General features: G+C 38.1%; 1 protein-coding gene across 1 annotated transcript in view; it reads left to right on the top strand.

Annotated features, from left to right (window-relative positions):
- Positions 1–16,982, top strand: part of LOC139726738 (guanine nucleotide-binding protein G(o) subunit alpha-like) — a 58,766-nt gene extending 41,784 nt beyond the window's left edge. The window contains exons 3-8 of the mRNA XM_071637732.1: positions 5,122–5,263; positions 6,436–6,599; positions 8,286–8,414; positions 9,860–9,989; positions 14,668–14,821; positions 16,795–16,982. Of these exons, the coding sequence (XP_071493833.1) occupies positions 5,122–5,263; positions 6,436–6,599; positions 8,286–8,414; positions 9,860–9,989; positions 14,668–14,821; positions 16,795–16,982 (907 nt within the window). The remainder of the gene's footprint in view (positions 1–5,121; positions 5,264–6,435; positions 6,600–8,285; positions 8,415–9,859; positions 9,990–14,667; positions 14,822–16,794) is intronic.
- The last annotated feature ends 9,430 nt before the right edge of the window (positions 16,983–26,412 follow it).

The following is a 26,412-nucleotide window of genomic DNA, read 5'->3' as shown; positions in this document are numbered from 1 at the left end:
AAGATTTATTTGGAAGGTAGGTTTCAGATTTCGCTCTGTTTGCAACCCTTTGTAAAAAAAAAAAAAAAAAATATATATATATATATATATATATATATATATATATATATTGCACAGGGTGTTGGTGTGTATGGGAGTGTGTGGTCAACACCCAGACAATGGTCCTGAACAATGGCCAGGATTATAATGCTCTGTTATTTATTCATGAGGAATTCCACTATCACAGGTAGTCTTTATTCATTCTGAAATGTGGTGTATGCAAGCACATGGAAACATGTGCTTGCTTATTTCATGTGCATGCATTCACCCTTTGCCATGAATTCAGACTAGCAGTGCCCATCGCAGGGCAATCCATCATGAATAATGTACAAAGTATTCATGTGCCTTGGAGAAGAGCTCTGAACAGGTGGTATCCATGGCCATTGTTCAGGGCCATTGTGAGTTCACACTCACATACACATCATTAATTTGTTCCTGTGTAAAGTTCAAGTTTTGTATAGAGGGTTAATATTTGACCAAAATCTGGAACCTAATTTCGAAATAGATCATGGATTTCAAGAAACTGATACAGGTTTTGATATTCAATTCACGTCCAATTAAATTGTACACTATTCAGCAATTACTCTTATCAATGACAGGATCAAAAATTGGATTTTTTGTTGTCACACCTAGTACGTCTGTTTGTCTTTAATACTCTAGTAGTAACCTACTACTAGTATAATGATTTAAGCGCATATCAATTATGGACATGTTTACAAACATTATCACGGTTATTCACACAATGCGTGTAAACCATAGCTTACGACATGCCGACGTGTATGAAGCAAACATTAAAGTTGCTCTCGCATCGCGTATTGGCGATGCCACTATGGAATGCACTATAAAATTTGGACTGAATCATCCAAGATCAGTCCAATTAATATTGAATTCTAATGACGTGTGACTTCCAAATGTGCCAAAAAACAGTCATAATAAAAGTGCATCGAAACACTCCAAGTGATGCATGGCGTCTAATATCTAACTGCAATAAAATATACCGTAAAAAAAAATTTTCGTTATACAATATCTCATTTGGTGAATCCTTGATTCTTATTGGCGGAACTCTAATGACCGTGACCGATGTGATCGCAGTGCAAACATCTTTGACAGCGCCTGATGTGTGAACCAGCTAGCGCCATCGCGACCGCACCAAGTAGGATTTCATTTAGTTCTATTCTGTATATAAAACAGATAATGACTGATTTTGTTTGGGGCAGCGTTGAAATTATTGCCCCTCGGGATCTCAACTCCATGCTATTTGACCCTTAGCGCAAGCTCGTAGCATGGAGTTGAAATCCCTCCGGTACTCCATATGATATCGGCAAAGCACCAAAAAGCAGTCCGTCTGTATACTATTCACTACACAGCGTCAGCAGTAACATTGCCTGAAAGTTTTGCCTTATGCTAACCACTGGCACTGCGGATGGAACATAATAAAAAAAGAACAGAAAAGTAGCGTACTCCAATATATTGATCCTAAAGAAAGGATCGGGCACACCTGTTATCTCCAATGCTTCTTTTCTTTTTTTTCGTTGAAGAGTATGTTTTTATTGTAATTACAAGGTTATGTTATTTTTTTAAATGTCTAATAGCGTTCATTTTCATGCCATCGGGTTTGCACCATTTATCTTCGTGGCGATAGCCCTCCATGCCATCTCTGAGTCGAGCAGCGATCTCAAAATTTCATCGTGATTCTTGCACTCTTTTGTATTATAGGATGAGAGCCATCTTCTTCTTGGCCAAGAAATTTACTTCTCGTATGTTTTGCCTTTGAGATGCCTTTCTTGCTTGGTTTCCAACATGTTTACGAATACTGTCTATGCTGAATATGATCGTTTTTACCTGCGGTGTTATTGTCTCTGTGACACTCAAATTGCCATAATATAATGAAGAATTCATAGCGGCTGCCGGCTCTGCGCGAGACGCGGCTAGTCTTTCCAGACATCATAGAACGTCAGGAATCATGTCTGTTTTAGTCGTCGTCTGGCAAAGAAAAGTCGCTCGACCATTTTGTAATAAAAGATAAACATGTTCTTATGGAATAGAATTGTAATGAAACATAACACTCAGACTTAATTAACCTGACTTTAAAGTTTATTGAATACGGCCCCTCAGGTATCACGGCGCAGATATCAAAAAGTTTAAAGGAACTATACAGTACAAATGTGTAATGACTTGTATTGCTGTATAATATCCTGATCATCACTTAGTTAGCCAAAAGAACATCTAGATATGTCCTATATATTTTATGATTTTTATGATTTTTTTATGATATGAAAGTAGTAGAAGAATAATTATCATGAAATGTATAGCGCGTATTTCGATATTCATTTTGCCTCATAATTCGTTTATAGGATATCATGAATCAACATACATTTGCATTGCATAGTTCCTTTAAGCTTGCCACAGTTGGTCATACTTGCACGCAAGGAATGCATGATGATACATTTGATACAAAGTCATAAGAAGGTATAGGCCTAGAATCGATGACTCGCGTGGAGGAGGACATTTTAGCCTTTTTGTTGCAATGTCACCAACAAAAAGGCCACAGACTATGCACACCGCATGTATACACTGATATCTGCGCGCATCATGTTTATGTGCAGTGAGGGTCCTAATTCTATTACGTATTGCTTTCCCGTATCGCATTCCCGCAGCCGTCGCACAATTATCAGACGCTCAGGTTTTATTATTGTGTAGAATACAAACAAACAAACAAACAAACAAAAATCCATCGATTGCACGAAACATATCATTGTTCCATTTGTTCATATCGCTTGTTATTGTTTACTCTAAATGGTCCCCTAATACAAGTATATACACAGCAGCGGCATAGTGCAATATTCAAGACTATTGTTCAATTTTATATGAAAGCACTAAATTTGACTGATATTTAGACTGATATATTCTAAGTGATTGAGCCTATCGGATTTGCCACCAGGAGTGCTACCGCATTTTCCAAAATGACCGCTTCTTACTAGTCTAATGATATGATTTGTGTAAGATGTATGCATCAAAGTATAGTAATGTATTTTTGAAAAATTTTGAAAAATGACGGTTATGGCTTTCCTCGGCAAATCTTATGGGGGTTCAATATCCAGATTTGTTTAGAATAGTTTAATGTGATACATGTTTGTCAAATTTGATGCGTTTAGACAAAACTGAACGATCACTCTGCCGCCAGACAAATTGGAGTAAATCAACCATCAGGAGTATAAATGGGTACCTGGCAGGATGAGAAAGCTAATGTTGGTTGATCAGCATGTGGTATCGTGCCTGTAAAATGGCGACTGGTTGGAATCCTCCCCAGGGAGAGGAGAGTGCACATGAGCACTGTCAGCGCTAGTTGGAAATAATGTATCCAGTGACCGGTTTAATTTCTGTAAAGCGCATTGGGAGATGCTAAACAAGCGTGAAATGCGCTATATGAAAACTAGTTATCATTGTTATTGTTGTTATTATCATTATTATTATTATTATTCTCATTATTATGATGATGATGATGATGATGATGATTATTATTATTATTATTATTGTTATTATCATTATCATTATCATTATTATTATTGTTATCATTAATATTATTATTATTATTATTATTATTATTATCATTATTATTGTTATTATTATTATTATTATTTTATTATTATTTCCTGACCATGGGAGAACATAGCAATGATTCGCTCTGACGTGATTGATATGTTTGGATTTTTTTTTCTAATTTCTGGCTGGTATTTGATGCTTTTCGCGAATAGGCGCCTATATATTACAAGTGTTACATATTTTGGCATTTGATTATTAACCGATGTATACAATACGTATATACAAGGGAGACAAATATACATCAATAGCTAATCTTAAATCGATTGAAATGTACCTCTGAAAGATACCAAATGTTTAAAACAAGACTTTGTTTTCATGAACAAACCGAGAAAGAACTTCGGTATCGTGTTTGACCTGCAATTACCGTGAACAGAGTATACATGTTTATTTCTTATTCAGTCGGGATGATTAAAAAAACCCGATTTTAGGACCACTTTCATCATACTCTCTTTTTGTCATGTGGGCACCACTTCTCCTCCACCTCCTCCTGTTTCCTCCTCCTTGTTCGTCTCTGTATAAGCTACTTCCAGCATGGTTCAATTTTCGTTACATGATATCAGATAAGTAGATAATGTACAACGATGTCGATGAAATATGCTTGTCATTAAAGGGCGTATGACCCTTCATGCAAGATGTTTTTTTTTTTGTTCCTCAATTCTTGTGAATTTTTGCGTTCTCTTGAAAGTGATCTTCCTTGTTATATATATTTGTTATCTTAATCTACGTTAACACTCTCAGGCCTGACGCCTCAGGCTTAAGCAAGTTATGTTTGATCACCGTGGTGAATTGAAATGGCATTGAATACGTGAAATGCGAAATGATTCCGTTCACTTCTTGAATCATCTGGAGAACTCACGGTTATTGTATGCAAATAAGAGGTCCATGACAACCCCACATGAACTTTACTCCTGTCTTTCGTTTCATGTACCGCCTGCATTGCATTCTATATGCTTTCAAGCTGTGTAGATTTTTTTCAGATCATAAGATACCTGGTGATAATGATCGATCTGTAAATCGATATTCCACATGAAATTATCTTAATATAAGCAGGATTTTTTTCGTTTGATTTGTGGCTGTGTATACATGAGTTGAATGGCTGCATGAAATGAGTACAGTATACAGTATGGGTTTATCTGTAGACTTGCAGATGTGATGTGCATGTGTACGTGGGTGTATGTGTGTATGCGTGTGTGTGCGTGTGCGTGCTTACGTGTACGTTGATAACTATGGTTATCATTTAAAAGTAATATGTTTTGTGTAATATTGGTATGAAATGTTAAGCGTTTTGATATGGTGCTGTTTATTTGTTGTATTAATGTAATTGGTATTTGTCATTGTTGAAATGTTCATACAATGTATGTTGTTTGATGTAATATTGATATGTTTTTCAATGTGACGCATTATAATTTAGCCTTCAGGCTACTACTTTGCATGTTTGTTTCAATAAACCATTATCAAATCAAATCAAATCAAATACAGGCTGATTCATCAGCAAGGTTTCACGCCGGATGAGAGGCACATGTACCGCGCCATCGTCAACTCGAACGTGATCGAATCCGTCCATGCCATTCTCGATGCCATGGACAAACTGGACATCAACTTCGCCCATAAAGAAAGGAAGGTGGGGTGGGGGACTTGACTTGATACTTGATAGCTGAATATTGTTCTGATAACCTGACAAGCCCGCCACCCGTTTGCCCTACTGCTATATCTGGGCCCCATTTCATAAAAGATGTTAGGATGACAACTCTTGCTGGAATGACAACTTTCCACAGCAAACAGCCAATCAGGAAGCTGTATTCTTGTCGTTACCATGACAATAGTCATTCCAGCAAAGAGTTGTCATCAAATAAACTCTTTATGAAATGGGGCCCTGGTCATTTTCTGTTCATGACATTATGAAGGGATTAAAGGGATGGTATAGATTTGGTTGAGATGGGATGCAGGTTTCAACTTGATTAGAAACCACTTATATGAAATATCAAAGAGCATACAATTATAAGAGGAATTAAAAGTTTGTTTGAAGAAAATCGATGTTAAAAGGGTTGAGAATTTCACCCCAAAAAAATTAAAACAAATGGTTCTAACAAAAGATGGGTCCGACCTTTTGCTAGGACCACGTTTTTGGAATATCTTTTAATATCTTTCTAATATTAAAATGCTTACATTTCGATATCTTAATTCCTCTTAGAATTATGCTTTTTAATAGTTCACATACATTGACATAGTGGTTTCTAATCATCTCACAAAAATATAAAATCTGAATCCCCATCTCAACCAAAACTATATACCATCCTTTTAAACTCGCAGAACGCACTGAACGACCTGAGGAGAATACGAAGACCCTGGGTGTGACAAACTATGTTCAAATCAAAGTTTATTAAGTTTAATGTATTTATTTTCCTCTATCCCCAACAGATAATCAATAGCACAAACGTACAATGTGTAAAAAGTGGAGGAGCAGTCAGCCTAATCTAGTTATCAAAAAGTGGGGTACATGTACTTTGATTGTACTGTTTATGAGAAGTAAAGAAGTGAAACATTTGATTGTTGTCTTACTGTTCAAAATAATAGCTTTGACTTAAAGGTTCGTCATGATTATAAGCGTCGTGATTATTACTGTTGTCACACGTAGTATCACTCTCATATCATTATGATGATTCTTTCCTATTATGAAGTTACTATGATCACTGTGGCATTGTTACCACTGTGTGATGATCAACAACGATATCATGATCTATTTCAGCACCGTTGTTTTCATATAAATCTCCTTTAATTTTCTACCTTCCCCAGGTTGATGTGGCGTACTTTTATGCATGCTCTCAAATGATAGAAAGCGGTGAACTCAACATAACGCGTGAACTCGCAGCAGCCATATCCCGCCTATGGGCCGACCGTGGGCTGCAGGAGTGTTACCGGCGGAAGAGTGAATACCAGCTCAACGACTCGGCAGAATAGTAAGTATATCATTGCACTAGCATCATGATTGCTTTGCTATAAGTCTGTGCAAGGTGGGAAACTCGGGTGACGTTCGTTATTCCGAAGTTTTGTTAATCCGTAAATGAAATAACATTCATTATTCCGAAGGTTCTTGATTAAATGCGGAAATGGAAAGGAGGGTATAGTAACGATCCTTCGAAATTACGAACCTTGTTTCGTTTTCGGATTAACGCACCTTTGGAATGACGAAACTTTTTTTTTTCAATTTCGGATTGACAAATCTTCGGAATAAGCAACTGTAACCAGGAAACTCATCAGGTACTGGATTTTGTGACCGATCGAAAGGATCTAAACGTGCAGCTAGAAAGGCAACTACTTATGACGAAAGGCGACTTGGCCCTCTGTTTTGAATGAGAGGGTGCCTTGGTTCAATGGCGAGTTTAAAAATGTTGCCATCTCGCCTTCTTGCCTTTTCGTCCAACGTAAGGCCCCAAGGCGAATTTTGACAATTAAGTCATCTTCTTTCTATGTCGCCTTCTTGTCCTGATCGGGTCGCCTTGATGAGTTTCAGCCAGTCGCCTTCTTGCCTATTAATACAGTATCACCTCCTACGCAAGGCGCGGGAGCCCCGCCTCTGCAAAGCAGACAGTAACAAAAGTGAGCTTGTTCCCCATGCACCCAGGGTCGTAGGTTTCATAATTGACTGCTTTGATACGACCTCGATGATGATGATGGTTTATATCCCATCAACCTAGGAAAATCCCAAAATCCCTCCTTGTGTCCATGTAGTATATAAAGATACAAAGTACGAAATATTTCCTGAGCAGAAAATCGCCCCCGCTCCACTTCATCGTCTTTCCAAATATCATTATCAGTGATGGAAGCTGTGGAAACAATGTGTCTTCTTCCATAAGTTCATGTAGAAATAGTTTAAGTGGGTAACGAAAAGACAATTTCAGAATCAAAATAGATTTCTCTGGAATTGTTTGCAGGCAAACGGCAAAAAAAAAAATGAAATTAAAAGAAATTGAAGCCTCGATCCTGCCCCTCCCACCCCCCCCCCCAAAAAAAGGAGGAGAAATCTCAAAAAATTGTGGTTATTTTATGTAAAATAAGAATCACTTACCAGGAAAAAAAAAACAATCACCACCAAGGAAACCACTGCCTTGTCGGACTGTTACACGTAAAACAGGACCTTTATATTACTCTCGACCCCACGACAAAAGTTATATATGTCCTTCCAGTTAGATGTGTTTTACAAAGAAAGAAAGGTTAAATCTATTCATTATCTGATGGTAATCCGATCTGAGGTGATCGTCGAAAGAGGGACTGCTAAACAAGGATCGTTTGCATCGTAATCCCCAGAAATCCCCCATCCCGAGGAGTGGAGATCTTACCCGAAGCAATGATTATTCTAACAAAATTTTGTCCAAGACTTAATTGTACAGAGAATCGAGATTTTGTTATATAGGTTTTAAATTGAACGTCTCAGCTTGTAACAACTCATTACAGTGATCTTGTATTATGATGATTATACAATATCATTACTATCATCCTACTCACAATCATCGCGTCTTGATTCCCGGCTTGATAAGAAGAGTGCACTCATATTCATATACTATTATAAGTATATCATGTACGATGCAGATTCAATACATAATTTTATTTATCTCTATTATTATTTTTTTTTTTGCTTCTCGTAGCTTTTTTAACAAAATATCGTGTCTTGCGGAAGAAGGGTACATTCCATCCGATGAAGATATAATCCGAGCTCGACTCAAAACCACGGGAATTCTGGTCACCAGGTTCATCCTGAAGTTTCGAAAGTTTGTGTAAGTAAAAAATAGTCCATATATATATATATATATATATATATATATACCAATATCACCAAAACGTACATGAACTAGGCCCTTTGATAAAACCGAAACAATGGCTTTCAGGACTAACAGCAGTTGACGATTGATATAGTATTACTAATGAAAATATATATGATATGATATAAATAGACGGACGATTCAAGCGTATCTCGCTTTTATTGTAATTCAGCTGATTTCCCTTCCGTCTTGAATTTTAAAGAGAATATGTCTGCTGAAATAGGGCTCCTTAAAACAAGCATTTTTTACATCGTATATCTGCGCTTATGCAAGTATTGTCCCTGAGTTACTCAAACAGCATGGTAAGAAAGTGTTAAAATGGAAAATTATGTGGATTGATATTCCCTCATGTTTATACCCAAAGTGTAAAATATATTAAGAAAATCCAAATCCATTTCCTTTATGATTTGCTCTTGGTTTTTCTGTACTTGAATTCATATTGCGGGCGTATGATAGGGCCAGAATGAGTCCATTGTATTCGCAGGTGTTAAAGAACTTTCCGAGAGTATGACTATTTTCTGAGCTCTAGGTTACCACAGCACATTGGAGGGCTGGACGGGAAAGGGGAGGGTAAGGCTCTACCAGGCAATTCATCGAAAGGTTGTGCCCTTATCATACACGATAAGGTGTCATTCAATGTACCATGACTCCGCATATTACTATCGTGTGTGATGTGTGTGAGAGAGAAATGTATATACCAGCTTGAAATCTGTCCTGATTAAGTTCTTCATTAGATCTCTTTTTATTAGTCAAGTACGGGACGGTCTAAAGCCCCCTTTCCCCCTTCTCCTTCCCCGTGTTAGACACAAGCACACGCGTATTTTCTCGGGTTGTTATGTGTTTTATTCGGAATATTTGAAAAGCTCATAATCAGCTATGGCTTGACAGTGAATTATATCATCATGACAATCATAATATGAAATAGAAGTGGCTAGATAATAACGAGAGATTGGTGAAAACAAACAAACAAACAAAGAAACAGAAAATAACCCTATCGCGAACAATTCGCATAGCGGTTCAAGCAGGAGCATACACTCCCTTATCACTCCTAAAGCTCAGCGCTATGATTTACAGTTATCTCGACTGGTAATCGTTTGCTTGAACTTGCAGGTGAATTTGATATCTTCGACAGTCGCATTTCTTAAAATATCCGCCAGGAAAGCATTAACCTGCTCATCAGCTCACGCATCACCCATTACCATTACAGACCAAATCCCCTCCCCTTTATTCATTCTATAAATTATCATTTAACCTTTCTTTGTTTACATCAGAGGAACGAAAATATTTTGACGTTTTTATTGTTTTGTTCCATAAACTCTTTCTCCCCCCCCCCTTCTCTCTCTCGTAATTTATCTATTTTCATCTCTCTCTGCTCTTGGTTTTGGAAACTCATTCTACAGAGTGATCGACGTTGGCGGTCAACGGACTGAGCGGAGGAAATGGATTCACTGTTTTGATGACGTCACAGCGATAATGTTTACAATCGCTTTGAGTGCGTACGACCAGAAGATTCGAGAGGATAACAAGACGGTAAATAAAAACAAAAACATAGATCAAGTGGAAAGCTTCTTTTTTTCTTTTTTTCTTTTGTCGTAAGAAATGAAACCCACTTTGTGTGGAATTGGTGAATGCACACACATTAATAGATCTCATACATTAGTTCAATTTTAATAAAATCGGACAATCCATACAAAAATATGAATTTTCAAAATTTCGATGCCGCCATCTCTGGATGAGAAAACTATGTGCTCACTCTGAAAATGTTACTGATTATTTTCTCTGGAAGTGGCGTCGTCAACGAAATTCATTTAATTGTATTTTCACCCAATGAATATGGGTGCCCTAAATAAGGGTTTTGAATGTCAATAAGAGGTCCTACGGGTCCAAGTCCTGCTCGGCGTTTTTGCTCATGCATGATGTACCTCCATTCGTATTAATGGGTACCTTACAATGTGTAGTAACACTGCAGAGGTTACTTCATGTAAATATCGGTTCACTCCTTTACACGATTAGGTACGTCATGATGTCAATATTAGACAAACAAAATCCCAAAGTGGATCCGTTTGCAATTCCGGAAGTTACGTACCTCGGTCATCATGTAAACCATTCAATTATGTTACATCCTCTGCTGGTTCAAAAAGGTAAATTCCGAAGTTACTTAAAAGCACTATCTTCTATTCTTGTAATGTATGTATGAATTTACTGAAGATTTTTTAGGTCGATTGACTGTGCATTGCATATTAAAACTGTTCTAAGATAAGAGAGGGTTTTCATTGGATGCCAAAGGTATGACTCTGAAGCTCTACAAACACTTGGTGTTACCGCAAACCTCTCTCTCATTTACATCACCATGCAAACTTCCAAACAACCTATACTATACCAAAGGTTGTTTATGACTAGCGCACGCCCCCTCCATATTTTTCTTTCTATTTCTTGTGCTTTAAACTTTAAAAAAATATTAAAAAATGGAAGGGGCGCGCCTGGTGCACTTCCCCTGGATCCGTCACTGTAAACCAACCAGAATGATGATTATATTCATTCATGTCCGTATACAAACCAGCAGTGTAACACTATCCATGTTGCGTGGCTTTAAGGAAAGAGTTACATACAAAGCATTTTCAGCACACCCCTTCCCCCTCCCCCGCTGAAATGATATGACGTTGACTTCCATTTCGTTCCAAATGTAGTTTTTAACGCCCGAAATATTGCACCATTAATCATGCATTGCTCCTCAATAGAGTAGAGACTAATTTTTGGTTCCCCTTGCGGCGGGAACAGTCTTGAGATGGATTGCATCTTACTTATCACATGACCGCCACCAGACATGGCAGATGGTTACTGTTAAAGGCATAATTTACCATTTTACAGAAGAAACAAAAACCCAGCATTAGTGATTTAAAATAGTTCTGAAATGTGAGTTAGGGATAGAAACAACCACTGTAAAAATTTGAATCCATTTAATCGATTTTAGGTATTGTTAAATACACAAAATGTGAACAATAGTTGTAATAAAAATGTTTCCCGACTAAACCGTAAAATACATACAGTTATGGTTTAATGAGAAAAGTATCTCCTTATATTTTAGGCTTTATAGCAAAAATTTTATATGGTAGGATGTTTTGTGACACTACAAACCTACACATATGCATCAAATGTTGAACATTTCTAAAATCACTGCTTCCAAAGGTAAACAGGACCTTTAATGGCGCCTTTTCCCAGTCGTTCCCTCTCAGACATGGTGTCCCCCAGGGGTCTCCTTTACTATTTCTTCTATACACAGCCCCTCTGTCTTTGGTAATCAACTCTCATGAAGATATACTACAGGTCATATGCTGACGATACTCAAAGTTACATAATCATACAACCAAATACCCAAGTCGGAGCACTTTGTAAACTTAGTAATTGTGTTGATGACATTTCATGTCATGTCATGTCATTTCATTTTCTTTATTGTTCAAATTATGTATAAAAACATGACATGGAAATTTGATTTGACATTAAGCAATGGTCCCGCGATAATTACCTTAAATAGAATTGTGTTAAATCAGAATTTATATGTCCATTCTCAGTTCAGGCGGGGTGGTTCTCTCAAAAATTTTCTTTTGAAGATAGCACTATCCCCATCTCTCAGTCCGTCAGAGATCTCGGAGTTATTATAACTAAGCACTTTAACTTTCAACAACACATCAGAACACATGTCGTTCTGCTTGGAGTATTTGTAAAATTTGTGAAATCCGCAGATCATTGGATCAGTCTTCCACTGAACGTCTCATTCATGCATTTGTATCTTCTCATCTTGATTACTGTAATTCCCTTCTTGTAGGTTTCCCTGCTTCAAGTATCGCACCACTACAAAGAATTCAAAATACAGCTGCTATAGGCTTGTGACCCTTTCAAAAAGATCTAACCACATTACTCCAGTTCTCAAATCCCTCCACTGGCTCCCCATACATTACCGTATCACCTTTAGAATCCTTCTCATTGTTTATAAGATATGTAATAATCTTGCCTCATATTATCTCAAAGACTTGATTTCTCTCCGCTCCTCCACTTCAACCCGTTCTCTCCGTTCTTCCTCCACTCTGCAATTATCACACGGGTTCCGTATCTGTGCCCATTATGGTGATAGGGCTTTTTTCCCCCCTTTCATTACTCCATCTCTTTGGAACAAACTCCTTCTTTACATTCTAAATGCCGAAAGTGTAGATAAGTTTTAATCATTGCGTAAAACTTATCTATTTACAAAATCTCAATCCCAATTCTAATTTTTGTTGGTGTTGTTATAATTTGTACATAATGATGTCTTTTGATTTAACATTTTCCGCATGAATTAGCCTAGAAGCATCAGTATTAAGTGATATATAAGTGTTATTCATTATTATTATTATTATTATCATTGTTAATATTATCATTATCATCATTATCATTATTATTATAATCATTATAATAATCATTATCATTGTTATTATCATTATTATTATTATTATTATTGCAGTGGTCGCAACAAGGGGGGGGGAATACATTGACCCTTGACCCCTGCAAAATTAAACGCCCCTGTGTTGAATGTGGGCGTCCATACACGATCATTCTCATAAGAGAGATGAATAAATCCATACCGCGAACGCTACCTCAGCGTGGGAGCTCCCATCCCTGGAAGTTCACCATAATTTGTTGAACAGAGGAAACAAAATCCGTTTTGTGAATCAGCGTATTGCAATCACGCGTGATGGCATTGCATTCATTGCAGCTGGTTTCTTGTCTCTCTAGCTTATTGTTGATACAAACATAAATCTATTCAAATAATACCGAGTATCATAAGGATCTGACGTATATACTGGGAAACAAGCATTCCGGCAGGGCAATGACATGGATGAAATATCTCTGATAGCTTGACTTTGCTTCGGGCTGAATCCTACATCCCTATACGAAGAACTGTCCCTATCTTTGGCTGAAACGTAAGGTAGTCATCTGGTAGTTACTAGGCCTATTACTTATGTTTTATTGTAGCTTTTCCATAGTGCCCCTTGATCATGCAGTCAGAGTGCAAAATAACATGATACGTTCATGTGTGTGTGTGTGTGTGTGTGCGTGTGTGTGTGTGTGCGCGCGAGGGGGGTTTTGCGAGGCCACGTGTAGGAAGCACTAAAATGTGCTTAATATGAATAAGAGTGCCACGAAACCGATTGCTTTATGTCCCCTTTGAGGGACAAATCACTGAGGAACGCCTTTAGGGGGCAAAGCCGCTGCTGCCAGGTTGCTGAACCGAACCAGGGACCTTTCGATCGAATGTCCCTAATCTTATCCATTAGGCCACAGTGGCTCAAGTACTTAGTTTGATGTTGCTTTGATCGTATGTTGTAGTCTAATAGATAAAGCTATAGACTCTGGCATAAGAAATCATGGCAAGGGTTCAAGTTCCAGCAAGGCTTCTACCCGGTTCGTACGCCCTTGGACAAGATGTATAGGTCTATCCAGTGATGTCCCTCACTACAGAACTATGAACCTCCGTGTTAAAGAAGAAAACTTTCAAAGTTGACTTATCACTTCTTGTATAATCCACGGAAGAACAGTGTCTCGACTGAAGAAATTACAGAGTACTTTGGGTTAAATGACGAATCTTTAATATTTACCTGGAGAAAATAACTACTCAACATGGATTTTTAAACTCGGTGTAGTTGTCAATTAAACTTTGGTCTATTGGAAATTTTGCATGTCACTTCCGCGTTACATAGTGCATGAACAAATCACTCTCTCAGTTCCAGCTGTAGAATGGGGGGGGGGGGGGGGTCTTTACGAAGTGTGCTAATCTTCACTTCATATCGCAATCTTAAATGGAAATGATGCGCAATGGCTAACGACATCCTGGCTTCCAGGGCGCCGATGGGTATATAGGTAAATGGTCAGCCAATCAGGATAAGGAATATCTTTTTTTTTTCCTGGTGGGACAGTTTCGAGACTGAAAAATGCTACGTTGGTAAATAAGATATGCTATTGCAGTTATTGTTACCTTTATCCTCATCATTAAAGAATGGTAAAAACGAAATTCACTCAGTATTGTGCACAAATATACCATTATCTCATGTTCCGAATTTCAACTGATTATACGGATTTATGCCCCCTTCAGTTCGATGCATACTGGTTTGGCTTTCGGTTACATTTTTCTTTTTCTTTCATTCTTCGTCTCTATCGAATTATGGTTTCCATCCAGAGTCGAATCTCAGAGAGTAAGGAAATTTTCAAGTCCATCTGTAACTGCGTCTGGTTTCGCAGGACGCCACTCATCATACTCTTCAACAAGATGGACCTGTTTGAAATCAAGTTACAGACAGTTCCACTGTCGGTCTATCATCCAAACTACACAGGTGAGCGTTTAGAAGGAAGGGATGATCCATTGGTATTCATGGTATCACGATGGGCTTACACAAGACGGTAGCATGTACCCTCTCCTATCGCAGGGTCTTCCGATTCAACTCCATATTTCTTTTATCATCGAAACTAGCGTTCTCTTTTCGTACTTCATCATGGGGTTGGGGAAAAACACGTATAGTGACGATTCTAGCTACCAGTAAGTTTTAGCATTGCTTGAATTGTCATTCCATTGACAATCCTCGTTAATTAGAGCCTTATTTCCTGATTTCTTACTACGTTCAAAGCCATCTCATTCTCATTCTCATACAAACACACATGCACGCATACACACGTACATATATGTATATACATACACCCATATAAACATATGATATGTATTATACATACACCCATATAAACATAATCAATGTATCATACATTATATACGTACATACACACATATACATATAATTTATACACATAGGACCTATACATACACGCATATAAACATATATATGCGCATGATGGAGAGAGAGAAAGACAGATTGAGAATAATATTATTGTACGGAAGTTACACATCTACTTTAGATAGAAGCAGCCGAGAACATTCAATAGTCTAAATCCTGAACAACACCCCTAACCTTTAACGTTCGGCGAGCCGAGAACATTCAATAGTCTAAATCCTGAACAACACCCCTAACCTTTAACGTTCGGCGAGCCGAGAACATTCAATAGTCTAAATCCTGAACAATACCCCTAACCTTTAACGTTCGGCGAGCCGAGAACATTCAATACTCAGTAGTCTAAATCCTGAACAATACCCCTAACCTTTAACGTTCGGCGAGGAAGTGTGGCAGGGCCTAGCCAAAGCCAGGACATGAAGGTTGAAGGATGCCCTCTTTTTCAAAACGGAAATGTAATCAGTAACATCTTGAAGAGGACTCTAAAAGAACGCGAGGCACATGCTGCCCTACTTTGGCAAAAGGAAGCAAGTGACATCGAGTACAAATGATACAAAATAATGAAGAAAATATGTTTTGGGTAGGCCCTTCAACTTGGAAATTTGTGATGAGAAAAAATGTCGGTATTCGTGCAAGTCATAATGGTGATGCATTTATAACAATTCGAAGAATTTTGATATTCCCATAGAAACTCATTATTATGCAACTTGCTTCCTTTTGCCGAAGTATTATAGACTTGTAGCAAACATAAAAAAAATTGGCAAAAGGAAGCAAGTGACAATCATATCATAAGGATGTCACTTGCTTCCTTTTGCCGAAGTATTTTAGATTGTGTGCAAATATGAATAATTTGACAAAAGGAAGCAAGTGACAATCATATCATGAGGTTGTAACTTGCTTCCTTTTGCCAAAGTCTTTCAGATTTTTAGCAAACATTAAAAATCTGGCAAAAGGAAGCAAGTGACGATCATACCATGAGAATGTTATACTTGCTTCCTTTTGTCAAAGTATTACAGATTTGTAACAAACATAAAAAGTTGGCAAAAGGAAGCAAGTGACAATCATATTATCATAAGGACGTTACTTGCTCCCTTTTACCAAAGTATTTTAGATTGTGTGTAAATATAAATGATTTGGCAAAGGAAAGCAAGTGAAAATCATATCATGAGGTTGTAACTTGCTTCCTTTTGCCAATTTCTTTTCATGCAATTTTGTGCACTTGCTTCCTTTTGCCACCCGAATATCTCAGAAATGGGCCAAAATTGTAACTTTTGGATTTTTCATTTAAACTAGAGCATGCCTCAAATATGCTAAATCAATAAAAAAAAGTCCATATACATGAAAATGTCTTGAAAATGTTCTAGTAACGGTTCTTCCAGCCAACCCGACGCCTGCCGGACACAGCAACAACTAAGGCTCACAAATTCGATTCTAAGCACTTCCCACACCACAAGTACCATTTCGCTTTGGGCTCCATAGTTAACACTGTTTTTATCGGTTTTTGTTGTTGTTATTGTTTCGGTTAGGATCCGACGATGTGCAAGAAGCCAGACAGTTTCTCTCGGAGGAATTCCTGCGACTCAACAGGTGCGACACGAGGTCAATCTACCGCCACTTCACCATAGCAACGGACTTGAGCAACATCCAGTTTATGTTTGACGCGTGCGTGGACGTGATCCTGCAGAGTTCGCTAAAACTGTGCGGAATGCTGTGAAGTACAGTATAGTGTAGAGTAAAGAACAGCAGACGGCTGTGAAAATTAAAGGAACAAACAAATGATCCTTGACATTACATCGTGTCGCTCTCACAGTCCTCTAAAGATCCGACGTCCCCGGAGGGTCCTTATAGTTGAGACGCGCTGGTAAGACGTTCGCGCGTCTTACCAGCAGACAGTGTCACGACTAAAGATGGTAACAGCAATTTATTTTAGGAAAACATTGAGATGGATAAAAGGTGCCTTCCCGTTGAACGGACATACAATCTGCGCAATGCATGACTCGCGATAGCCGAAGTGTGTTTCATTGTGGCGTGTCTTCGCCGGAGCTTGATAAGGATCGACATAGCATTCCTTCAGCGAACTATTGAGAGAACGAAGTGACTCTGAAGTCAGAGATCCGCCATGTCAGTCCTGACGATTTCAGCGGCGGTGCATTCTTTGTATATACTTTTTCGATTGATATGATAATGAATGTCAATACCTTGGACGTGCCTAAACATTTCTGCATTATTCTTGTTATGCGCCGTGTCAAACAACTTGCAGGAAACAATGTCAGAAACATAATCTATATGATGCGCAACCACGAAAGCCATAAATTTTGAGAATATATATATACATGCATATCAATTTATATTACGGGGATGACAGATATGAATTATTCTGTTAGATGCAAATCTTTATATTGATATGCAATTTGCCTGACTTCATTATAAGGAAAATCAACACAACATATAAAAGTAAGAAAACTGTCAAGATCATAATGTCAGAATCGGCATTATGCATATCTTTCTTCGTTGTATGATCTCCGATCTTATAGGGGTAACATGATGGCACACCACAATGAAGGCTCCTACTTCAATGGGTAGCGAGAAGGCGATTAGTTACAAATCTCCTCGGCAGCTCGACGCCCTCTCCTGAAAAAAAAAATGCTCGTAGGAGAGTTCAGAGTTACAAAATAGCGTTCTCTCACCTCGCCGACCTACATAAAGCGTTCTCGTTTCGCAGGAGTGAGACGCCTTGACAAGATTGAACAGGTCATGTTCTTGCCGCCAATATTAAGCCTTTGTATCTAATACGCAAAGATCACGTTCTTTTTTGAATGCAGATACTACACCAACCAAAATCATGCATTTACTGCACTCCTATCATATATAACTTTGTGGCATGAATTACCGCATTGTGAAATTTGTTTCGAAAACTTTATACGATATCTAGAAGTTGAAAGCGCCATTTATTATCATTATTTTTTTTTTCTTTAGACTTTTCACGATAGAATTTGTAATTCAATTAACAATTTCTCTTTACATTTTGTGATTGGAGTTACGCGCGACGTTTCTGGTTGTTTCTGACATCAAATTCTCTTCTCAGGCGATGTACAAATGATTTCTCACTGAACAACCAATGACTGATGTGTGATTATCTATCATTATCAATCAATAATCAACAATAACTTGACAGCAACCTAGATTAGATGATTTACAGAAAAGAGTCCCCGCTAAACCTCACTCGGCGAAAATGATTGAAAATTAAGATAATTGTATTGCACACACATATAATGAGAAATTTGTGTCCCCTTTGATCTAAGGTGATTTCATTTATAAATGAACTGCAAGTAACCACAGACAAATAGAAATGAAACATAAGTTGTAAAATCTTTCGTATCGATCTTAGAAGAAAAAAGTGGAGATTTCGGAGCCAAAACTATGTTGATCACGAGCATTTTTTTCTTGAATTTTCGGAGTATAGGAAATCACAATCCACACAAACTCTTATGCCTTATTCAGCTCCTGAAATTATATCATATTAAACTTGTTACAAATGAGTAAGGGAAGTTATATGTCATGTTTTGTGTGTGTGTTTTTTTTAATAAAAAAATCGTTAATTGCAACTCAAATTGTGACGTGGCCGTGTCCTTACTTTCCGTAGCAAACGACGAACTGACAATCATAAGGAATCCTCACGTGCCCCCCCCCCATATTTTATTAATTTTGTTTTAACAAAAAATAAAGAGGGGGGCGCGCGCCCGGTGCGCCCCCCCCCCCCCCGGATCCGCCGCTGCATATTAGAGTGTGCAGTGGCCGGTTGGGTAGGGCCTCTATCGCGAGGGTATAGTGGTAGGAAAATAAGGCAATAGACGAGGGAGGGAAGGGAAGAGTTATGTGGTTAGTGGCGGCAAGAGATGTGGCGAGGACGAGAGGGGGAGATGCTATCGACCGACTGTCAACCACTTCTAAACGTCAATGCCATTCTCTCTCTTTGACTTTGTCTTTTGTCTGTCTGTTTAATCTGTCTGTCTGTCAGTCTCTCTCTCCATGTGTCTGTCTGTCTGTCTGTCTGTCTGCGCTTTTCTCTCTCGCTACAACTCTCGCGGCTCAGGTTTTGTATTTCACAATGTTCGCCTTTTTCGAGACTCAGGGCGACCCAAGGGGTGAAAGCCAACAGGGCTTTCACCCACTCTATTCCACCACAACCCCCCCCCCCCCCCCCACACACACACACACACATACCGTCGTTCCCAACCGTCACAAGCGAGTTCCGGAAAAAGAAAAAAAAAAGAATGTCGCGCAGCGTGGAAATAAACCTAAAGTCACGTGGTGTAATGAAAGGCTACAACTCTAGCAGCTGATTACCACGTTCGGCATCATCATCTGTTGCATTTCTTCCCTTTTCATACTACCACTGCGATAGGTTCTTGCCATCTCGGATCACTGCCACTAGCTTTTTATTATATATACACCGTTTATATTAGTCTTGTGCCCTTTTTGTCACACTGTTTATCTCCCAATATCCCTTTCACATTTTTTTTGGGCATAACTAAAGTGTAAACGTTGCAAACCACCAGCTGCATTATTATGCAAGACAAGTCAATCTTTAAACTCATAGATTCGTAAAGGAACAAGCTGTAGCTTTATAGGCTACCCAATGGCGATTGAACTTATGTCATTATCACGGCAGGATGAAAAACATACCACCCCCCCCCCCAAAAAAAAAAAAAAAAAAAATCTCATGTGATCTGATATTTGACTTGGATTCTGAATCCAATAGCTATTCCGTGGTTTCTGTCAATACAAAGAGATATACCCCTAGGTTTGTTAAAGCAAATGTTTTCTTTATTTCAATACGGTTTAGAAAATAAAGAACAAATAATTATTTAACAGTCCATTTCACTATAACTCGGAGACAAATACTATACATTTGACATTGCGGTATCATGGCTATGTCTTATCGGTTGTTTTAGAGTACCATAATGATTCCTGTAGCCCGGAACACGTTTTCTATCCAGAACAATTATGTGTAATTAAACTACTTCGTGTGCCAAAAGGAAGTACTACCGAAATGAATTCTAAACGCACTAGTGATGAAAATCTTTCACTATTTCCTTTGCCTGACGTGATTCGGATTTTAAAAACTTATATTTCCACACGTCTTCGTGAATTTTTGTTTTCTACTGGGAATACATTTTGTTAAGCCGCGAAATAAATCCCGCCAATGTGTGTAAGTAGAATAGCTAGCATATCTCGAAAATATCACTCTGAAGCTGTTCAGGTTCAGGTTTCAATAATAATAATCAGGTTATACTAAATAATCCATACGATACCCTTCATGCAGTTCGATGTACGCAAACATAACGTCAATGTCCACGCAAGAAAACGCCTTGTCATTTGGGAACACACTATGATACATCTGTATCAAAAGCATGTTTTACAAGTTTCCAAGGGGTATAACTGGATGGGGAGTTGCCATGCGTTGCGTTGCCATGCATACCGTTGTTATGGAAACAGTTCTGGCTGGCTAAAGGGATCCCATTATTTGGATTACATTCCTATGTCATCGCTGGATTATGGGTCTAAATAAAGTAGATCTAACTGACGAAAAAATTGGCTGATCAAGATTCTGACAGTGGTCACAGTGATTAGGGAATACGATGATGACGGGAATTGCAGTGGTGGCGGGGATTATCGGAAGTGATTGAATTTGGATTGAAGGATGACTATTCGTCAAAGTATATCCGTCGAAAATTATACTATGCACCAAGCTTCATCTACAGTTACTTCTAGTCTGTCTGCCCTCCCCTTTTTTTCTCACGTGATCGGTCGATGAATTGGTTTAACATCAAAACGTTTTTACCGCTCGTGAGATCCAGACATCCTATGGAGCGGGAATCCTTGTGAGTTCCAGACATCCTATGGAGCGGGAATCCTTATTCTCTCCGTTTTAGGTTATCTCGTCGATATTTGTCTGTTCTTCCGTAAGTTTCAGACTCCATGTAATTATTGCCATGAATAATGCATAGTGTTCATCCCTAGAAATTGTGTTGCTTCACCGTATATCCGTGGGTGTGTAAATTGGAGAGCGGGAGGGGAGGGGAAGAGACGGGCCGCGGTATAGAGAGAGAGAAGTGGATGCCTTTAACACTTCGTGAGCAGATCGCTGCGATTCGAGGACACTGATAATCTATATCTGTCAATTTCGAAAAGCATATTATGCGTTTAGTGCCATTTAGCCGAATTACGGAGCGCATCAACCTAAAAGAGTGTCGCTCAAGAAATAAATGAGAAACGGTTAGATTTGCGGCGATGCACTTGGGGACTTCAATATCACTTTGTCGTTCGCACGTGCATTCGATTTGTGGTTGACCTCGAGCCGTATAAATACACTGTCCCCGATTCGCCTCCGAGCCCACCGCTAGTGTTCCCGCGACAAATCGAGAACGCTTTCTCCTCAACCTCTCGTATTCGACATGGAGCTCGAAGTTTATATTCTAAGGCTGTATTTGCAACTTGAAATACATTGTATACCATTCACACTAGCGCTCGTTTGTGTATACGACCGAAAATAAGTGTATGCGTTCGCGGTATACGAGTACATCTTGTAGAGGTACTTTACGTATGTGATAGGTACATTTACATTTCATTTCCACAACTTCCACAAGGATTTGATATACGTGTAGGCATAGTATGATATATAATGTATATATATATATATATGTGCATATATATATATATATATATATATACATATATATATATATATATATATATATATATGTATATATATGTGCATATATATATATATATATATATATACATATATATATATATATATATATATATGACCAAAATAGCTTTGGGAAATGTGTCATCTTTGAAAAGAAAACAAATTCCATACGTGATTAAATCAAACTCAATCAATACTGAAAAAAGGTTTTGTTTTTGTTTTTTGCTTACTCAGATCATTTCTCTTCACAATAACATTACCGTAACCAAAATAACCTCCCACATAAAACTCAGTGATAACATTGGGCAACACAACAGTGTAATTATACGATGTTTCTTGTTTGTTTGTTTTTTCTGGTGCTTTATTGTTTTATTATCATAGCTTCCATAATCCTCACGCAAAATGCAGAGGCCTGCAATCAACAGATCGAGTCAGAACTGAAGGTTTCCCGACAAAATGAAATTTTAACGGCATTTCTCTCCTGCCGGTGTCTTCTTAGTGATACATCAGATTAATATAAAATGACATGATATACAAAAGTATGGTTTAAAAAAATAGTATACACACGCCTGTCAATTTTTGCATTACATTACCTCTCCCAGATCTAACCAGCCGATATAAAAATATTTTACACGGCTAGGATGTCCATATTTCCTGAACCTTCGACATTACATTGTATATGCTTATTGATAAAAATGATAATTAAACTAATATCTAAAGAGCTCTACATACACCTAGCATTATTCAGCATACATTTTGTTCCACATGTACTGCATCTGAACAAATTGTTACATAATACATCTGAATACATCTCTTCCTACCAAAGACTTCAAATTCGATAAATTTTCTGAAGTTGGAGTCAAAGTTCAGCTGAAAAGTTACAAGCGTGTTGATGTTCCTTGTCCGCAGCTGTCATGCTACAACACAGAAGACCTGAACGGTGAGGTTCGTGAGGTACGGCAACAGGAAAAAGACATAAGAAAATGTAAACGATGCCAACTTTTAACAGCTATGCATCATCACAGATCAAAAATGGATTTACGTCAAGAAACAAAACTCACCATCTCATTCTTGGCAATATTTGCACAAATCGATGAAGTATTTAGCAGTATGTGTATTTTCAAACTTTAAGATGAAAAGAGGAACCATTCAAACCGTGACGGAAATCTCCCGTATCTGAAACACGTGATTGCCAGAAAATTCATTGCTGATTGGTGTTAAAACGCTTTTGCCATCAGAAAACTATTGACTTCAACTTGAATTCAAAGTTGTTTTTTTTAAAAGAAAGAAATGTTATAAAAAGAGCACATCATTTATTATACTTCATTCTCCTGAATTCATTACAGCTTTTCCATCACCTTAAGACCACAGGGTACATAACTGTTATTAACAATTTTACTGCGATAGTAGTTATGACTGGAAGAACTGGTGATAAAGTTTTTATTTCCCTTCACAACAAATCCACTTTTATCTACTGTCCCTAATACATGTATTATCACAAATGATTAAAAGTATCACCTTTACTGAACATTAGAGCATTAACATTCTCTGCATGGAAAAAAAAAAGGAAAGAAAATACCACTGAATTTGTTCCGCAGTATTTTGTTCTAAGTATATCAAAGTCTGAATTTGCGTGAATTGCACTCATTAATCATGCATCATAAAATTCAGTCATAATGAAGTTTCCTTCTGAAAAACATAAAATGAACCAACTAAATAAGACTGTGTGGTGAAGAGAACTACTATAATGGACAACCATAATCAATGGACAGGATCCTCCAGAACTTCAGCAAGTCATCTTATTGCAAACAGAATTCTGGGTCTTGATTGATAAAATCAATCTAATCTACTACAGTGGATTCACGTTATAACGAAGTCCTCGAGACCGGCAGTTTTCTTTCGTTACATCGAAATTTCTTTATAAATAAACAACGAAAAAATACATAGAGTGGATAATGTTGCAGTCTGAATTTCTACTTTGTTATATTAAGCGGAATTTCGCTATAACCGTGTTCGTTGTAATAGGAGTGCACTGTATACGGTATCATATTAAACTGTCACAATGTGATGACTCCTACTTTGATGTCAGGAGCACAAGACGTGAAGTATCATCCAACACTTTTTTGACTTTGTAACCATACATAAACACATCGACCTGAAGTGAATATATAACTATGTTGGTACATGTATACCTACATCAACGTAATTATACGGACGGCACGATGTGGTCTGATTTTTTAAATTCTTTTTTAAATGAAAGGCATCACCTTTTCTTCTCGGCAGTTTGCACTTCACGTCGAAAAGAGCTCTGATTTTGGCTTCACTTCACCACATCTTTGCATGTATGTCAATGTATGTTTAAGCAACATGACTGAATAAAATAATATCGAAAATCCACACATTTATCAGTTTTACTGACAATTGGTTATTTCAGAAGAAAACATGTAAGTGCTGATAATTGGATAGGTACTCTTATAATAGAAAAAAAAACTGATTTAGGCAACTTAATACTAGTAAGACAGACTAGCCATGCTAGACATTACATACTTGATATTTAATCATCAAAACTCAATTGCACATTGCTTATTACACACACACCCATATATACACACATATATAAATATATATATATATATATATATATATATATATACATACATAGGCGTACCCAGGATTTTTTAGAGGGGGGTGTTCAGTGGCGTACCGTGGGTCAAGACATTGGGGGGGGGCGCACCTCATGGAAGCAACATCAGAATTGCATAACTGTACAATTAAATGTGAGCGAGCGGAGCGAGCGAGCTTGAAAATTTTGACATTTTACAGTCCCCAAACTGCCGTTTGTAGCTATATATAATAATATATGTATATATATATATATATATATATATATATATTTGCTTTGGAAATTAAGGGGGTTGCACCGGGTGCAACTGCTGGCAGTTGCTGGCAGTAACATCAGGAGAATGGCATAACGATTAAATGCGAGCGAGCGAAGCGAGCGAGCTTGAAAATTTTGACATTTTAAGTCCCCAAACTGCCGTTTGCAGCTATATTTTTTCGCTTTAGAAATTAAGGGGAGGGGGCGCACCGGGCGCAACTGCTGGCAATTACTGACAGCAACATCAGGAGAATTGCATAACGATTAAATGCGAGCGAGCGAAGCGAGCGAGCTTGAAAATTTTGACATTTTACAGTCCCCAAACTGCCGTTTGTAGCTATATTTTTTCGCTTTGAAAATTTAAGCGGAGGGGGCGCACCGGGCGCAATTGTGCTGTCAATTACTGACAGCAACATCAGGAGAATTGCATAACGATTAAATGCGAGCGAGCGAAGCGAGCGAGCTTGAAAATTTTGACATTTTACAGTCCCAAAACTGCCGTTTGTAGCTATATTTTTTCGCTTTGGAAATTCGGGGGGGGGGGCGCATCGGGCGCAACTGCTGGCAATTACTAGCAGTAACATCAGGAGGATGGCATATAACGGTTAAATGCGAGCGAGCGAAGCGAGCGAGCTTGAAAATTTTGACATTTTACCGTCCAAAAACTGTCGTTTGTAGCTACATGTATATTTTTTTTCGCATTGGAGGGAGGGGGCGCCCGGTGCGCCCCCTGGATCCGCCACTGCATGGTAGTCAAGGGTGTCGGTTTATGTTCATGATTGGGGGAGGTATGACCAGCGAGGGGGCGTCGAAGTGACCAAGCGGGAGAAGAATGTCCAAAATCTGCACTTTATATAGAGCATCCCCTAATTTGTTTGTGTTTGTGAGTGTGTGTGTTTCATATAGATGGAAAAGTTAGGAAATAGCCAAGGTCAAGTCTTATTATTGGCAATGCAAGGCATTTTAATATAGACTAGTATGTAAAGCAACACTGCAAAATCAATGATCAAGCTTTGATAGCAAATGTGTACAACCTATCAAACATTGCGCAACATTGCAGCGACTCTTTTTGCCATTCCGATATTCTGAGTACACTGCGCACATCCTGCTTGTATTCAAAATGCCAACCAGGAATCACGCTGAATCACAATCTTTTGTCGTCTCCGGGCTTTTTGAACAATGTTATACCTCTTTAATTATATGGTTAAAAGAAATCTTAGAAAAATATCTTTTTTTCTTGATCATCCTTTCATGTCGATTTCAAAAGCAGTTTACTAACCCTTGAATTACTTGATAGTCAGTGGCGTATCTGGGAAAACGGCGCCCGTGGCAAGCGCGAAAATTGCGCCCCTAATTTCTGAAAAAGTGTTCAACCCCAACCCCATCCCGGTAGGGAAAAAAAGTCCTCATGATATGCTTTTTGAAGCACTTAAGAGGGGTCTTTTGAGGGTGATTTAAATGTAATAGGCAACCCTAAATTTTGATATATTTTGGCGAGCGAGCGCAGCAAGCGAGCCGAAAATTTTTATATTTCACCTTTATACATAACAT

Source organism: Diadema antillarum, unplaced genomic scaffold (genome assembly GCF_040938485.1).
Source record: "Diadema antillarum isolate AM-2024a unplaced genomic scaffold, OU_Dant_1.0 seq00000097_RagTag, whole genome shotgun sequence".
Lineage (NCBI taxonomy): Eukaryota > Metazoa > Echinodermata > Echinoidea > Diadematoida > Diadematidae > Diadema > Diadema antillarum.
Note: the sequence above shows the minus strand (reverse complement) of the source record. Positions and strands in the feature narration are given on the sequence as shown.